Below are 17329 nucleotides of genomic sequence, written 5' to 3'. Positions count from 1 at the left end.
GGGCGGTGGCGGGGCATTGTGGGAGTTGTAGTTCTCCCGGGGCGCGGGCGGCGTGGACGCGAGAGCGTGGGAGCGGACGGCCTGGACGGGAGAGCTGGGGAGCTGGCGGCCTGGACCAGGGGGTGGGCGGTGTGGTCGCGGAGCAGGCGGCCTGACCAGGGAGCAGGCGAGCGGGCAGTGTGGACGGCGTGGACGGGGAGGCGGAGGAGCGGGCGGTGTGGACGGGAAGCGGGCGGCGTGAACGCGGAGCGGACGGCCTGGGCGCGGAGGCGGGCAGTGTGGACGGGGAACGGTGGAGCGGGCGGCATGGACCAGCGAGCACCAGGGCGCGGGTCGTGTGGACGGAGGAGAAGGTGGCACAAACCAGTGGAGCGGCAGCGGCTGCGGTGGACGCGGCAGCGGGGTTGCGGACCGCGTGGACGAGGGGGAGCCGGAGCGGTGTAGACAGGACTGTGGCGGGGCTTGGGCGGCGTGCACAGGGCAGCGGCGAGGCGTGGACGGGGCGCGCGGTGAGCGAGTGGCGTGGATCCGGATCGGCAAGTAGAAGCGGGGCGGGTTCCGGCTGCCCTCTCCCCGAGACTGGAGGGAGCGTCGTGCGGCCACGCGCGGCCCCTTACCCGGTGGCGCAGCCGGGTCCCGCCATCCCCGGCAACTTTGCGCTGGCAGCTCGCGCAGGCCCCCTACCCACACCCAGTACCTTTATTCTGATGGCTCCGTCGAGCCTGAATTCCCTGCAGGGGGCTGGGAGGGTTAGGTGCGAGCAGGGGTCGAACTTTTCTTTAAAACAGTTCTAAGATTTGCTGCCCAAGCATAATGATTTCTGAATCTAGCCCATGGACTGCTGCCATTCTTGGTCATCTTTCTGTCCACACAGTGAACGCTTGGAAGCCCTTGCTCTGCCCCCCAATTTCATGAATCAGAGCAGCTCGCTGGTGAGCGGACAGCGGAGCATTTCAATCCAGGCCCAGTGAGTCCCCGAAGTCCCCGCCTTAACCACTACCCCACACTGCTCCGTGCAAAGTTTGCACACAGACCCAGGCTGCGAAATTGAGGCCAGAGAGCTCCCTGGCACTGAGTGTTTCTGCCCCTCCCTCCACCCCAAGCTTGGGGGCTGGTGTGGCCTCCTGACCCCCACCAGTCACAAAGTATTAGAAATAGAAGGGACCAAAGGGATGGCTTATCTAGTTCTGGCCTCTCATATTCAGAGATGTAAGCTGTCTTGTTCATTTATGCCTGGCAAAAAGCCTTCGTTAACAAAGTCAAAGAGAGGGGCCAAACAGAGGGAAATGATTTGAAATTGATATTAGAAAGGGCTCGTTCTCCTCATATATGTAAAGCTCTTAAGAACCATTAAGAAAACGATAAAGAACCCAAGAGAAAAATGAACAGTCTATGGACAGTGCACAGAAAATGCAATGGCTCCTATAAGCGTAGGAGGTGCTAGTCAACTGTATTGTTGCAGCCATGTATGTAAAGCAAAATCACAGTGAGATCATTTTTATCGATTACATTAGCAAAGAATTTTCGAAGTTGAATAGCATGATTTTGGAGAGACTGTGGAAAAACAAGTGTTCTCATCCTTTCCGGGTGGGAGATTTAACAGGTACAGCCTCCATCCAGGCCATTTGTTGATATCCACAGAAATTCTAGATGCACGTAGCCTTTAGCCCAGCAGTCCCGCCTGCAGGAATTTATCCTTCAGCCAGACTCACTTGTATTGGTATGTGTTTGAGGTTGATCTTTTTGGCTTGTGGGACCTTAGTTCCCTGACCAGGGATTGAACCTGCGCCCTCGGCAGTGAAAGCGCAGAGTCCTAACCACTGGACCGCCAGGGAAGTACCCATCAGCAGGGCACATCCTCAGGGCGTGGGGAGGGAGCCTGCAGAGTGTGCAGTGCTGCCGGGGCTCATTTCGCCGCCCCCCATGTTTGATGTTCTGCAGTGGCTTCCCAGTGGCACGGTAGGTCTGCACCACAGCCTCCTACACCTAGATCACCTCACCTGTGTCCCCTCACCTCCACCCTGCTAGTGGCCCCCACTCCGCCTCCAGCGGTGAAATCCCAGCCCGCCGCCAGGCTTCTGTTCCTGCAACACATTCCCAAGATCTGCACTCATTCCCACTATCTTGGAACACGCTCCCGGGTTCTCCACCACCATCTCCCCGTCATTCAGGTCTTTGCCCAAATGTGCCCCAACTCCCAAGAGCCCCAAACTGACCACGACAGCTAATGTGCTCCCCCCACCTACACGCCCACCCCTCTGGTGACATCACTCACAATTCTCATCCCAGATGGCTGGTTCTCTGGTCTCTGCACACTAAGTATCTACTGTCATATAGGCACAAAAGCAGGTCGTTTATAGAAAAAAGTGTCAGGTCAGAGCCAGAGTGGAAAAGCAGACAAGACCTCAACACCCCTAAAGCCATTTCTCATAGCAATGCATGCAGCCCAGGGCTGGGTCCACATTCCCCAAGGTCATTGCATCTTCAAAAGAAATCTCAGCCTGTTCATTATATTCTGTCTGTGAGGGCTGGAAATAATTCCTTTTAAGGCAGGTTTGTAGCCAAAATTCTAAAGTTAAAAAAAAAAAAAAGGTTTGTTGCTGAAAGTGTCAAATTCTCATTGTTAACAACTAATGCAACAGGCCTTCACTGAATTCCAGGCAGAAAAAAAGGAAAACCACCTATAAAGGATGTCGTGGAGGCAGTCGGGGAAATGTGAATATAGACTGTGATACTAGATAATAGTATTGCATTGACGTTAAATTGAAATTTTTAAACATTAATGTTAAATTCCCCAGACGTGATCATTGCATTGAACTATGACATGAAGATGCCTGTGTTCTTAGAAAAAGGCTTCTGAAGAATTTACGGTGAAACATGATGTCCTCAAACAATAATCGATCGATTGACCGATAGATGCTGGACAGAGCAAATGCCGCAAAACTGGGGAATCTAGGTGAAGGGTATGTAGGTCATTCTGTGGGTTTGGAATTTTTAAAAATAAATTGGGAGAATTAAAAAAAAAACATAAACAGGGAAGAGCCTCCCTTATAGTCAGTGGATTTTCCTTCCTGAACAGAGACTAGCTGTGACGTTAAGATGTCATCAGTTTACCACGTGGCCCCAGATTGGGTGTCATGCTCTCAGTCCTGACATTGGCTTGCCTGACGTGTACTTTCCAACTAACTTGTCTCATCAGCTCTGTTTTTTTGTTAATTTAGATATAAAACTCCTTTGCTAGGGGACATTATGGATGTACATATCCTAAGCTTCACTTCTTTACACCACCTTTAGCTTCTACTTTCATTCTGGCTAATTCTTCCCATCCAGATAAAGAGAGAAGTAATCAGCGAATAATCTCATTCCTACTGTGTGCAAAGCAGTGCATCTCACTTTCCATCATTCTCACCCACAACAGGGAGCATTAAAGTTCAGGAGAGACTGCATAAGGCCACAAGTCCTTGGTCTCTCCAGTTGACACAAGGCAGTAGAGACTTGTGGTCGCAAACATGGAGTCTCCAGCTGGACAACCTGGCTTCAAATACTGGTTCTGCCACTCATCAGCTGTGTGATCTTGGGCAAGTCACCTAACCTCCCTGTACCTCAGTTTCCTAATCTGTAAAGCAGAGATAGATCATAACTCATGGGGTTGCTTCAAAGAGTATAAGGAGTCAGTATCTGTTAAACACTTTGCAAAATTCCTGGCACATAGTAAGTGCTCAGTTAGTACTGGCTATAATCACTGTGATCTCGAGTCTTTCTCTCCTGGTATTTCTCTAAAATACCAAGTAACCCAAGGCATCTAGGCAAGCATCCAACTTTATAAATATTGATGACATCAATATAATGAATAGTTTTTTTGTTTTTTGTTTGTTTTGTTTTTTGCAGTACGCAGGCCTCTCACTGCTGTGGCCTCTCCCGTTGTGGAGCACAGGCTCCGGACGCGCAGGCTCAGCGGCCATGGCTCACGGGCCCAGCCGCTCCGCGGCATGTGGGATCTTCCCTGACCGGGGCACGAACCCGTGTCCCCTGCATCGGCAGGCGGACCCTCAACCACTGCTCCACCAGGGAAGCCCCAATAATGAATAGTTTTGAGTGCCTGGCACATGCAGGGCACAGCTTGGCGATTTGCATTATGGACAGTCATGGTTACAGAGCCAAGGTGAGCAGTGGACAATGGTGAAAGTTGGTGCTTCAGGGGGTGTGGCCTTGGCAGCGTTCTCTTGAGGGCGGGCACCGTGCAAGGTCCTTCGTCCTGGTGGCCAGCCCTCTGTGGTGAGCGAGTTGCATTTTCTTTCAATAAACGATTTATTGACATATACTCACAGCACCCTATATTTGTAGGAAGTGACCGAGATCAAGAGCAGCACGTTTTTTGTCACGTGCCGCCCCTCCATGTCTGGCTCTGTCCCCTGACCCTGGGCCCTGGTGAGTGGGGTAGGATGGGAGGAAGCAGACTTCCTATTTGAGCTTATATAAAGCTGTCTGCTGATGTCCATCGTTGCTTAAGTGGGCACCATCCTAGACCCAGGGGATACGGGCACCTACATTCTTGCTGGGGTGCAAGTCTAGGAGAGAGTGAGGTGAGGCCAAGTGACAGGGACTGAAGGATGCCAACGGAAGTGCCCTGGGGCATCCGAGGTGCCGAGCACTTCATGCAGAAAGCAGGGCTTGTGTTTTGTTAGATCGTAAGAACAGGGAGAAGTGCATCCTGGGGCCGAGGGGTGTGCATTCCAGAATGCCCAAAGGTGGTTGAAGTGGATACGTTTGGGCTGTACAGAGGGGATTGGCAAGAACAGTGTGCACCTGCAGGTGACCGCAGGAGATCAGGCTGGGAAAGCTGGCCATCCAGCAAGTCCCTCCAGATTCCTAGAGTGTCAGTGCAGAGTGGACCACCGGCCACACGGGAAGCAGCAGTTCAGTCCCAGGCCCCAGGATACCTTAATCCCAAACCAGTCGCAGCACCATCGCCACCTGCCACGTCCAGAGCAGAGAATCCAGGGTCTGAGCCCCGCTAACACTGGGGCTTTGCGTGGGCAGACTCTTCCTCTGAAATGCAGAGCTGTGCGTCAGTCTCGGCCCTCAAGTGACCACTCCACACCCGAGAGGACAGGCAGGGTCAGGACAGCGGAGAGGAAGGGTGGGGGGATGGGCGAGGGGCTGGGGTGGGTACCAGTTTTCTAAGTGCCAGGTGCTTGGGTAGATGAGTGGGATGAAACTGCTGAAACAGGGAAGCTGATGACCAGGAGAGACGTGAGGCCTGCAGGGCTGGTGCAGGACGCTGTCTGTGCACCCCTCCCGGCCGACCCGTCCCCACCCAGTAACCGTGGAGGAGCCCAGGCCAGCCTGGATGCCAGCCACCACAGAGCCCCACCTGGCATATGCCCCTCTGACCCCGTGCAGGTGTCCACTGTGCACCCACCCTCGGGCGACTGCTGGGATGGGGCGATGACAACGAGGGCGATGGATGGATAAAGGCTTCACGCCCCGAGGGGACCGCACTCCTCATAAGGTCCCTGGGGATCATACAGGGTCACGTGGCCACTGGGGGACCCAAGCCAAGCAGACCCTGACTGGCAGCACCTACAATTCACCAGAACCCCAAAGTTCATGGGAGACATGGACGGTCTAGTAAATGATTTTCGCCCCAGGCCTAAAGCAGGTGCTAAGTGACTTATGAATCACCTAAGGAGAATGTTAGGAGGACAGCTCCCGGGTTAGCCAGCTGACCAGGGTGGCGCCTGACAAAGGCAAGACCAGGATTCCGGCGCCTCAGAGAAGCCGCTGGACTTCGGGGACAGCGCAGGACTCGGCAAAAACGACTCAATGTTTAGTGTTGCGTGGGCACGTTTATTTCCTTCAAAGACCGTTCGTGTTCCAGCCACACCTTCCCCGCATGAACCCAGCTGCACAGGGCTGGCGCAGGACTGCAGTCTGTTTTTAAAGTGCTTCCCAGGGATACAATCATCGTCGGGTAAAGTCATCGCCACACTTGGTCATCAAGCCAAACCTCTCCACATACCTGGAAAACCTCTTATTTTCTTCTTTAAAAAAAAAAAAAAGTAGCTTTAATACGATATCGGGGGGAAAAACCCTACAAGCCTAAATTATAAACGGCACGTCACTGACCAGTTGGCAGCTGGGTGAATGGGGCAGTTTGTTGTATTTCAAATGCGTCCTCATCCAGAAAGTAGGAATGTCCCCCCCAAAAAAGGAACCAGAGAGGTGTAACCTGAGTTTGCTTCGCAGGATTAGCAGTGCTGGCGTCCCCGTGCCGCCTGCTTTGGTCATCACGCCTTCGCAGGTATGGGGCAGCAGAGGCAGGGTCTGGCGTCAGGTCTAGGCCGGCGCTGAGGTCTGTTTTTCGTCTGATGGAGTTAAATGTTCTGACTTCGAACATCCACCAACTTACACCGTCAGGTTTCAAGAGAGCCGAGATGGTTACTCAGAAAACACTTGAATTGAGTGGCAGCAGCGTAAATGAATCTTTCCCTTTCTGTTCGAGAAGAAAATCTGCACTGTTCTTCTATAGGTGTGGCCAGCGAAACAGTCAAACACCTGGACAGGCACCCAGCTTGTGACGGGTCGGCAGCGGCAGGCCGGGTAGCCCTCTCTAGGAATCCAGGGCCGCTTGTGAACTTAAACTTGAGACCTGATTTAAATAAAGTGCTCGGTCTAAACCTTCTTCCTCACGGCAGGTTTTCAACTGGAACGATGAGATGGGTACTTCTGTTGACGCTACATGAAAACATACACGCACCCCTAAAGGTCCATTTCATTCCTCCGCAAAGAACACAGGCTCGTCCTTAAACAAATCCAGGAGAATTGTTGACAGCTCATTAAAACCAACGTGACCAGCTGGTTCCGGACGTACAGACGCACATTAACATGAGTGCTCGCGAGAAACTGCTTTCAGAACACCACTCTGCAAAGATTTCATCGAGACAAAACAGAAACCAAACCAAAAGCCCTCAGAACACTCCAGCATGTGGAAAAGGTCAGGGAATAAGGTGGCTTACAAATGAGTACGTTTTGCATTTGGTGTATAATCTAGATTGATGTTATGACATTTACTTTGACATAAATATCCTACATCATTAAAAACCAGATCTGGATAAACAGCTTGGAAAGGAAACATTCACAGTATCGATACAGCCCCTGTTCTCATGGTGCGACCCTGACCCTACGCTTCTTTTCTCTCATCCTATTCCCTGCTACGTTAGCGTCCTCCGCAACTTCAGAAAAAGCCATTTGATGGTGACTGTGTGTGTGTGTGTCTGGAGGGTAAGCTCTGGGATTGACTCAAATGTACAGGGTTCTTGATGTACATCCAACAGACACCAAGAAATACGCATCTCCCAGCAACACTGTCCCCCTCGTGTTAATCCACGCGCTTCTCACACACGGGGTGGACGCAGCCCACCTGACCCATGCCCGGGACCCTGAAGAGGTTTCAAGTCACGAGGAAGCTGAGAGAGCAGAGCCCCGGATAAAGGGATGAAGCAGAGAACAGAATGCTCATGGGGTCATTCAGGAATGGGAACAGCTAAGACTTCTTTTCAGAGCGAGAAACTTGAATCTAAAACTCTTGACACCTTCACGCTTGAATAAATCAAGTCCATCTGAATTTCCAAATCAAAAACAAATTGTACTGACTACTTCTGATCAGTGCCTGAAATTCGACACACAATATCCTCTTAGAATTAATTCTGGAATGTCACAGGTTCTGTCGACCACATGAGAGAGAACAGTAATCCTTCAAGTAGAAGAGAACATTAATGAGACCATCGGTTCCAAAAGACTAGTAGCGATTACTAGCCTATGGGGACTAACTTGGTATGAATATACTATATTTTGGAATACCAGGTGCTAACTTACAGCGATTATAATTGGAGTATAATCTTTGAAAGCAAACTATGCTGAAAAAGTCATTTTACAGTTACTCGATAATTCTTGGGATACCTAAGAATTTTAAATGTGCATTTTACAAAATTCTTAATGTAGTTTTCTAATCTCTCCCTCAAAAAAAAGGAAAGGAAAAAATTCTATAATTTTGATTTTTATAAAGGTTTTGCTCATCCATGGCTCTCTTACTCCTGAAATATATGTTTAAGGATTCACAAAAGCAGCTATAGGAAGGAACTCACCCAATTTCACATCTGTGACAGGAGCCAAGTTTTCATTGTAGCCTTTAAATCTTATTGGAGGAAAATGAATCTTACTCAAAACCTTTCACCCTGATAACAAGTGCTTTTTTTTTTTTTTTTTTTTTTTTCGGTACGCGGGCCTCTCACTGCTGTGGCCTCTCCCGTTGCGGAGCACAGGCTCCGGACGCGCAGGCTCAGCGGCCATGGCTCATGGGCCCAGCCGCTCCGCGGCATGTGGGATCCTCCCGGACCGGGACACGAACCCGCGTCCCCTGCATCGGCAGGCGGACTCTCAACCACTGCGCCACCAGGGAAGCCCAACAGGTGCTTTTTAATAAGCATGTCTCCTAAAAGTGTTTCATTGAGAAGGAGCGGACGATGTGAAAATTGTGAATGAACCCCAGGGTAACGGCGTACAGATGAGGAAAGTGGTTTGGAAGACACGTAGGGATATTAACATCGTGTGCTGAACTGACTGTTTTTTTCCACTGGAAATCAAAACAAGGGCATCCCAAGAGTTGCTAAACACAGTAGAATTCTGAAGAGCTCACAGAAGAAGCGTGACGCACGTTTGGCTCATTTGTTATTAAACTTCCATTCCTAAGACTCACATCTGAGACATAAAATAATTTCCTCTTTTGCCCTAAAAGTACTTTGTTTCGGCTATGGGCAGTATTTGGCAAACCAACCTCGGACAGCAGAAAAACCGTATGTGTGTGGTGCCCGTGGCCCTCTAGCTGTGGCCTATTGCTCCTAACTTCATCTTTTGGCGCTTCTGTGAACAAGGAGGCCGGACGGGAGAGAAACATTCCCTGTGTTGGCTGCTCTGTTCGTATTATTACAGCTCTGATGCTATAGAGAAAAATATAAAAACCACATAAGGATTTATATATCTCCCACTCGTAGATAGGCTCAAAGCAAACTTAGAAAAGCGTTCAGCATAATATGCATAGGATATATTTAGTATTTGCATAATTTTTCAAGTTATATGGCTAATATCAAAGGCAAATGTCTTCCTACGTTTGTCAGTGTTTCCATTCCCATGGTAATTTCTCTTGCCTGTGTCCCACCCCTCAGTACTCAGGGCCGCCTGCACTTTTTATTCTGAGCAGCCAATTAGGAGAGGTGACCCATCCATTCCGTTCACAGTGACAGCACAGAGGCGGCCTCCTCTTTGTGATGTGGTCCAGGCACGGACCAAAGTTAGAGCATGGAGGGCAAAGCTTGTCCCCCTCCCCTGCCCGTCCACAGCCCCTTATGGTAAGTTCCATAGTTCACACAGTGGTAAATAGCCTTCTCCCATTTAACTTCAACTCTTAGACGTGAGCACCGCCCACGCTGCAGAGCCGTCCGGTCTCGTGGCTTCCGGTGGCAAACCGGGCTTTGTAGGTTCTCTCCGGGGGAAACCTCCTGGCTGGAGACTCAGAATGTTTTCTGTTGGTTTTTTTTCCCCCTTTAAAACATGAAATTGTTGGAAAAAACCCCAGCTAGACTGGGGACAGGGAGGCCGTCCACAACTTACGGGCCCTCTGGCTGTGTCCTGGCGGGTGGCTACGGAGGGTCCACGTCTGCAGCATCGCGGGGAAGGAGGCGCGCGCCGGCCTACGGGCAGGGGTCCAGGGGGGCGCCGTTTGCAGTGCTCTGGCCCCGGTGTCTGGAGAGCAGCTTCTTGTTCAGGAACCGGGCAAGCGTCGACCCCTTCCTCCGCAGCCCCGCCGGCTGCTGCAGGAACACCAGGTCGTTGTGGGACTGGCTCAGGCCGGGGTCTTTCTGCTGGTGCCGCCGGCGGAAGAACAGCTTCGCGCCCTTCCTTAAAATCCCTCCTGCAAGAGCAAGGCACGGGGTCAGCGGGGCTGCGGGTGAAAAGCCCGGTGGGCGACGCGTCCAGGAGGAAAGGAAGGCAGGCGGCTCCCTCCAGCGACTCTAATAGAAGGCAGCCTGTGACTGCAGCGCGCCTCCCTGTTGGCACAAGAAAGGCAGCTGGGTCTGGCCTGAGCACAGCACAGGTGCTTCCAAGGCGCAGTGAGCAGGTAGGTCACTTGGAGTCCATTCCCAGGCAGGCGTCTAGATCCCTGACTTTCAGAGACTCCCCATCACGAGGAGGGGTATAAACGGCAGAGTGCTTTGTGCCCCAGAAAGGACGCTCATGCTATTAAAACCAAATTAAGGACTCTGAGAACAATGGTATTCACTCTCTTAGGAAATTTAAGTAACATTTATTCTTTTGGGGAGGAAGATCTTTTACAACTTCAGATCCAGCACGTGTGTATCAGGCTAAGTCACATGAGATGTCTGTTACTTGACCACTTTAGACCTAAACCCCTCAATTTTGTTTGCTTCGACCTATCTCTATATGACGTCAAGTGGTGCAATATGAAATAGAAAAAAAATTAGCAGCGGCAATGATTTCCACGGCAATGGTTCCTTAAAGGTTAAATGCCAGCTAACATATCGATGGCCAGAGCCCACTAACCTGCTTCCATTTTCACAAACTAGTTTCACATCCTATGAACAAGGCTCAGGGGGATCAGGGGGCCCTTCCAGCCAGGCTGGGAAACCCATGACCGCGTGCATGTAGGTGTTAGTGACTTTGAAAGAATGGCCTGACCATCTCAATCAGGAGCTTTACAGCTAATTTGGCAAAATCCATTCTTTTCACGACAGATACAAAGAATACTTCAACACCTATGACATACGCAGACACCATCCTGGTTTATCCAGACGGGAGGCTGGAAGGCATCACTTGCTTTTCTACGTGAAATGTATGGACAGTTGTGGAATCTGACTCAGCCTTATGCACAGACCCTTGCATAATCAGCACTTACCTCGGGAAAACCAGCACGCCCGTGACTTTAAGAGGCCATTTACTGGACCTGAACTTAAGGATGCATGTCCCAGGGGATATATATATATATATATATATATATATATGTAGAGCTGGTTCACTTTGCTGTACAGTAGAAACTAACACAACATTGCAAAGCAACTGTACTTCCATAAAAAAAATTTTAAAAAAGAAATTTTCCAATTAACAATGAAGAAAAAAAAAAAGGATGCGTGTCCTACTTGCTCTGCCTGGGTTAAGCAGCAGAACACAGCTCAAAGCTCCAGGAATGCGCCGAGTTTAACTTGGTGAAAGCTGTCCAAGAGATTTGTTTTTCATTTGCTCTTTGTGTCCAATCAACCTACTGCGAAGACTCACTCAGACATTTTCTACCATTGTCTAAAGCTGGAGGCGGTGTACGGGGGGCTGAGGAAGGCTGCAAAGGGATGAAGCAGAAGGGTGAGTATACAAGAGTCAGTGGCTTTAGGCTCAACGGGCTTCTCCTTGGGCCAGAAAGGTCTGTTCCGGGAGCCGTTCCAATCCCTGTAGGATGCAGCGTATCTCAAAAAACCACCGGGTAGGGTGTGTTACGGCAGGGGTCACCACCACCGACAGGGCTTGACTCTGGACTCTGGCCAGTCCCGGGGGCAGATGCAGTGATGCCCACCGGTCAGTTACCCAGCATATTGCAAGTCCCGGGGCCTCCCAGCCTGACCAGGTTACCTCAGATTGGGGGGGGGGACCTAGGAGGTATTTCTGACCTCTAGGTACCTGCTTTGGGTTAAGCTTGGAGCCCCCAAATAGCACGTGAATGGGGGGCTGTCACATTGGAACAGAGGAGAGGAAGGAAGGTCTGATGGACCTACTCCGTTAACCTGGACCCTAATGCCACACCCCACCCCATCTCCCCGGGGCAGGGGGCAGGGGATGGAAGTGTGGAGAGGGGAACAGACCAGTCCGTCCCCCAGGCCAGCTGCAGATCTAGGGATGTGGAAGCCCGGCAGAAAGAGGATCTCCCCTGGAAGGCTCCATCTGCAAAGCCCATGTCATACACGTCCCTGTGCTGAAATTCAGTCTGGGGTCTGGAGCCAAGGTCTGAGGTGTGAGCGGGGGTGGTGTCATGGGCTGGATCGTGTCCCTCCAGAATTCTTATGTTGGGGTCCGAACCCCAGCACCTCAGAACGTGACCTTGTTTGGAGATACGGTCACTAAAGAGGCAATGAAGTTATAGTGAGGTCATTAGGACAGGTGCTAATCCAGTATGACTACTGTCCTTATAGAAACGGGAAATTTGGACAGAGACACACAGGGAGACGCCATGTGACGATGAGGGCAGAGCTCAAGGTGATGCGTCTGCAAGCCTCGGAGTGACAACGATGGTTAACAAACCCTCAGAAGCTGGGGGAGAGCCTGGGACAGATTCTCCCTCGTAGCCTCAGGAGGAACCAGCCCTGCCACACCTTTATCGTGGACTTCCAGCCTCCAGAGCTCAGAGAGAAGAAATCTCTGTTGTTTAAACCACCCCATCTGCGGTACTTTGTTACAGCAGCCCCAGGAATCTAACACAGACAAGAAAGGGCAGGGGAGGATGTGACTTAAGATGAGCGTCCTGAAGCAGCGGCCACGTCCTCCTGTTTATCCTCGGACCCTGGACACCCCGTGTTAGATCAGGGCAGAGGGCAGATGCTACAGCCGTCTTCTCAGCCCCAAGACACGCTGGAGTCCGGCAGCAACCTGGAAAAACTCCAGACGTCCAGGTCCCAGCCCCGGGGAATCTGATGTGAGGGGTTCTGGGGAGACATCTGGACATCAGCATCTTTTAAAAAATCCCAGGTCTTTCTAACATGCAGCTGGGGCTGGAAACCATCCACCAAGGTCTGGTCAAACCGCCATCAGTACTTGGACACAGACTAAGGACACAGACGTCAGCACCGGGGACCAGACCAGAGGGCAGAAGGTAAGCAGGGCGTTCACTTTCTTCTACATAGTTTCCTGATGCCCCTTCACGTTTTAATATCTCAGGGCCATGCGGGACGGGGGATGGGGACATGGCAGCCTAGCCTGCAGGGCACAGCACCCGGTTCTGAAGGTCTGGCTTTGCACCCTGGATTGAGTGAGAAACCAGAACACAGGAACAGGCAAGGGGCAGCTGTGCTCAAAACTCCTTAAAAAGGGAGTCTGCACACTTCTGAGCGGTCGCTTTCTCTCGTTTAGATGACATTGTACCTGAAACGCCTAAACTTCAAATTCTCGTCACATTAACATAAAACAGCAAGGACTTGCGTCCTGGGAGCAGAGCTGGTAGAGATGTGTTGGCCGTAACTGTTTAAACGGCCCTGCTGGCTGTGCTTTGTTTCAACAGCGTCCCCGCCCCAGCCAGCGCCATGTCGGCTACGGACCTGTGCTGCCCCGACAGGCCTGCCACGTGGTGTTTCTGTTCTTGGTCCTTACGCCCACCCTCTGGAGCAGGTGTGCTGTGCTGTTAACTTTGCCTGTTCAGCGTCACCGCCTGAACCGGATGCTGTCATGTGTACCCTGGTGTGCTTCGTCCTGAGGTCACGTGCACGGCTCACCAGGTCCGCGTTTCTCCTAACTTGACACCACTTGTCATGGCTTCTGTGGGGGCATTGGCTTCTTGGACAGAGGACAGTCATGTGAGGGTGGGGCCCCGGTTACGTCTCCCAGCCACCTGAGGGTGCTCTTATCTCTTGCTTACAAATAGGGAAGCAGAGACTCGGAGGGGTGACGTGCTCGCCCTACAAAGCCGTGCTCTCGAGCCTGGCTCTTCTGTGCCGCTAAGGATGGCATCTGAGCTGGAAGTGGCCAGTAGGCGTCTGGAGCGCCGGTCTGCGGGTGGCCGCTGGCGAAGCCTCTGGAGGGCGAGACGGATGCCGCTCCCAGAGGGATCGCAGAGCACAGCCCTGCTCTCTGGGAACGACTCTGGCAGGCTTTCCAGAATGATGTGAATCTCCCGAGAGGCATGCTGGCGGCCTGGGTAGGACAGAACATTCTAGCAACGTGAGCCCATCTCCAGGGTGCACAGACTAACTCAGCAAACATGAAATATAACCAGCACAAACAGAGGTTATTCCATTTTCATGACTAAATAAAAATGTTATCGTCCGTTTAAACTTGGCCAGTAAAGCACACGACCTTTGGGGTAAGTAACGCCGGAAGGACGTGGCCACAGGTGGGCCCAGCGGACGCTGATGTGGCCGCACCACAGGTGGGTGTGAGGTCGTAGCTCAGACGGGCCAGGGCCCCCTCGGCTGCTGGCAGGTGGCGCCGTAAGGCGCCGCTGTGACCAATGGACATCGGAGCTCGGTTTTCTGTGCCAGTTTGTCCCAGAACGCCCAGTGACTCCATCCCAGTACTGAGCTGAGTGCCGCAGGGCAAGGCTCCTGGTCGATGTGGTCCAGATCTCCCTCAGTGCCTGAGCTCTAGGAGATAACCCGGAGTGAGGTGGGTGGGCTTCATCCCATCACTGAATGCCTGAGAACAAAAAGGAAGGTTCCCGGGGCAGAGATTCTGCCCCAAGACTGCGGCGCCAGCTCCTGCCTGCCCTGCAATTTCAGACTCATCAACACGAACCGGTTCCTTGAAATACAGAACCTATTGGTTCTGCTTCCCTGGAGAACCCTGGCCGAGAGAAGAACTCCAGTTTGGTATGTCACAGTTGACTCTGGGCCCACAGAATCTGTCACCCTTTGCTGAAAGGGAAATTCACATCAATGGGGCAAGGCCGCTGGGGCCGTTTGGGTTTAATAAGCCCACCTCCTTCACTCTGGGCTACCTCATCCGCACAACAAGAAGCAAGACGCAGGCCTCACTCCCAATCTTAAAGATGCCTGAAGGTAAGATCTGGAAACAGGTTATGTGAAATTTCAGGCAAAGAACCAAAATCTTAGATGGGACAGGGAAGAAAACAAATCTTTCCCGGGTTCTAAAAACAATCATAAGACTAAAGGTTAATACAAAGACATCATAAGGCTAAGGTATAAACAGATATATGAAGGAATTAAAAATAATTATTCTAAATTATAGCTTTAATGTTGCAAACATTCCCAAATTTATTCCCACTCATCTCAGTTCAACAGACGTAAATTGCTCATTGAAGAATGCATCTTAACATCTTATAGGTAGGAAAACAGTGACCAAAAGCAACCTTATAAATTATAGTTTGCTGCCCAAAGAACAGCTTTAGATTACAAGGGGAACCACGGAAGGCCCAGTTACAGAAGTGACGACTTTTTAGCACCAAGGACGATTAAGGGAGTCGGTCTGTCTGAATTTCTTGGCGAGGTGGTTTTGTCACGTCAGCTAACACAGGGATGCCTTCCCCTGAGATGATGACCCTCTACTACCAGACCAGGGCACTTTGAAGGAGGAAGATGGGAAAACTGGCACCCGGGGACGGTCCAAGTGGAAAGCGATGGGAGGGAAAAGGAAGAGGGGGAGGGGTGAACTTCCGGCTTAGTTACGATATGTGCTCTTCTCATAGCAAGGCTATACTTAATTAAAAATATATATATAAAACAAAAATAACTTACTGTGTAGGCAATTAATTCTGGTTGGCATAGCGATCCTCTTAAGTTAAAGGGCATGAGCAGGGATGGAGAGAAGGAAGAGGTGAAAAGAAAAGTTTGCAACAGCAAAATCAGAACGAGAGACGTAAGAGTTTGAAGCATTTGCGTTATACACAACATGGGACGTTACTGCGCAGTTTGCTTGGAGAGGTTTGTTTTTTCCTTTTTAATATTTTTCAGAGTCTCCACCAATGCTTCTGTTCTTACTTGTGGTAAAATACACACAACATAAAATGCACCATCGCAGCCGGTCCTAAGTGTAGAGTTCGGTTGTATTAAGTACATTCACGTATTTGTACTAGCACATCAATGCTTTGTGAAGCTAAAAATGAAACCAAATTTGAGGAATGCATTTCCTGTCCCGGCTGCATCATGACCACACGTACATTTCCAATCAGCAGGGTTCCAGGGGAATGCTAAATTGGCAGTCTTGGAAAGCTAGGGCCAACTCCTTCCTATGACAGGGGATGCAGGTGGTTCTTGAACTGAAAAATAGGCTTCAGTTTACAAAGGAGAGAAAACTCCACAGAGCTGCCCCCTAGATCACCAGTTTGGAAGAAATTCTGGTGGAAAAGGAAAACTATTTGGTACCCATAAAGCGTAATCATCTAAGGTTCTGACAGTATCTCGTAGAGATGCCGAGTGCAAATCTCTCAGGAAACAATGGAATGAAAAGCAATTTTTTAAACGCTGCCCAGTGTGTCCCTTTAAAAGCTCCCGGGTCTGTGCAGCGCTAGGAGTGAGGTGCATGACCGCTGGCTCAGCGTCCGTGCCCGGCCCCAGCTGCCAGGCCTCAGGGTGGAGCAAAAGGCACACCTGCCGGCACCGGGTCCCCAAGAGTGAGGGTGTCATCCACCTGGCCGGTGACGGGAGAGGAGCGGGGTGGCCAGGACACAGCAAGGACGGAAACCCAAGGGAAAGAGCTCCCCGGAAGGGACGGCAGAGGGAGGGAGGGGGGCAGGGCAGGAGGGATGGGATGAAGGAGCAGCGGTCTCCGAACGGGCCCCGGGTGGTGAGGCTTGGCCTTCCAGAATGAACGGACGGCGGGCGGGAGGGGGCGCGGGTTCTGTGAGAAGAGGAGGTGGCCTGCTGGTCCATCAGGTCACAGACAGGGCACCCCACCTGCACTCCACCCTGCCCAGCGCCCACCTGCCTTCCTCAGGTCCAGGGGAGCCCCCCTGGGCTGCTCTGGCCCTAAGACAAAGCCCAGGCCGGGGGCACGTGCCGGGCTGTGTACCAGCGGCCGGGCCACCTTTTCCAGAACAGAAGCCAGGGAGCCACCACAGAGGGCGGTGCTCACTGCCGTGCTGCTCCCGGCCCCCCGACAGGGTCCTCGGGATGAGGGGCCAAGCCCGGGAGGCAGGCAGATAGAGCCCGATCTCCATCGCAGGGTCTGGAAATCACACCCAGGAACCTGCTTCTTCCTCTCTCTCCGCCTCTTCCTTGGCCTCCACCCCGCCTGTCCCGCTCTGCTCCGGCGAGGGGTGGGTCATGGGGGAGCCCAAGAAGCGAACGGGAAAGAGGAGGGCCAGGCAGGCTGCCGACCTTCCCCGGCGGGGCTCTCGGCTCGGCCCTGGGGACGCTGGGGCCACGGGATGCTGTGGTGGGGTGCTGAGCGCCACCCCTGGCCTCCACCCACCGGAACCCCCAGCACCCTCTGCCCCCAGCTGTGCCAACTGAAACGGTCTCCAGCCATGGCCGGTGTCCCCCGGGGAGGGGGCACGATCACCCCACGTAGGAACCCCTGGTCCGTGGCACCAAGAACAGAGCAG

The 17329-nt window shown here is 51.9% G+C and overlaps 1 protein-coding gene and 1 long non-coding RNA gene across 7 annotated transcripts in view; one reads left to right on the top strand and one right to left on the bottom strand.

The window, feature by feature from the left end:
* Positions 1–6037: 6037 nt before the first annotated feature.
* The window catches only part of C2CD2 (C2 calcium dependent domain containing 2), a 59824-nt gene continuing 48532 nt past the window's right edge, over positions 6038–17329 (bottom strand). The window contains exons 14-15 of one of the 6 annotated variants that reach the window (XM_060297775.2): positions 15522–15558; positions 9902–9970 (exon numbers count right to left, since the gene is read on the bottom strand). In XM_060297775.2, the coding sequence (XP_060153758.1) occupies positions 15533–15558 (26 nt within the window). In that variant the 3' untranslated portion in view covers positions 9902–9970; positions 15522–15532. Of the gene's footprint in view, positions 16624–17329 lie in introns of all 6 variants that reach the window. The other 5 variants (XM_060297774.1, XM_030835466.2, XM_030835467.2 and 2 more) reach the window with 5 other exon arrangements.
* On the top strand, positions 8288–15627 carry LOC115841503 (uncharacterized). The gene is made up of 4 exons (XR_009563650.1): positions 8288–10177; positions 10812–11430; positions 12252–12928; positions 13694–15627. It is a non-coding gene; the product is annotated as an uncharacterized lncRNA (long non-coding RNA).

The sequence above is a fragment of the Globicephala melas genome, chromosome 4, assembly GCF_963455315.2.
Source record: "Globicephala melas chromosome 4, mGloMel1.2, whole genome shotgun sequence".
Taxonomy (NCBI): Eukaryota; Metazoa; Chordata; class Mammalia; order Artiodactyla; family Delphinidae; genus Globicephala; species Globicephala melas.
The sequence above is the reverse complement of the archived record's forward strand: the minus strand, read 5'-3'. Positions and strand labels throughout refer to the sequence as shown.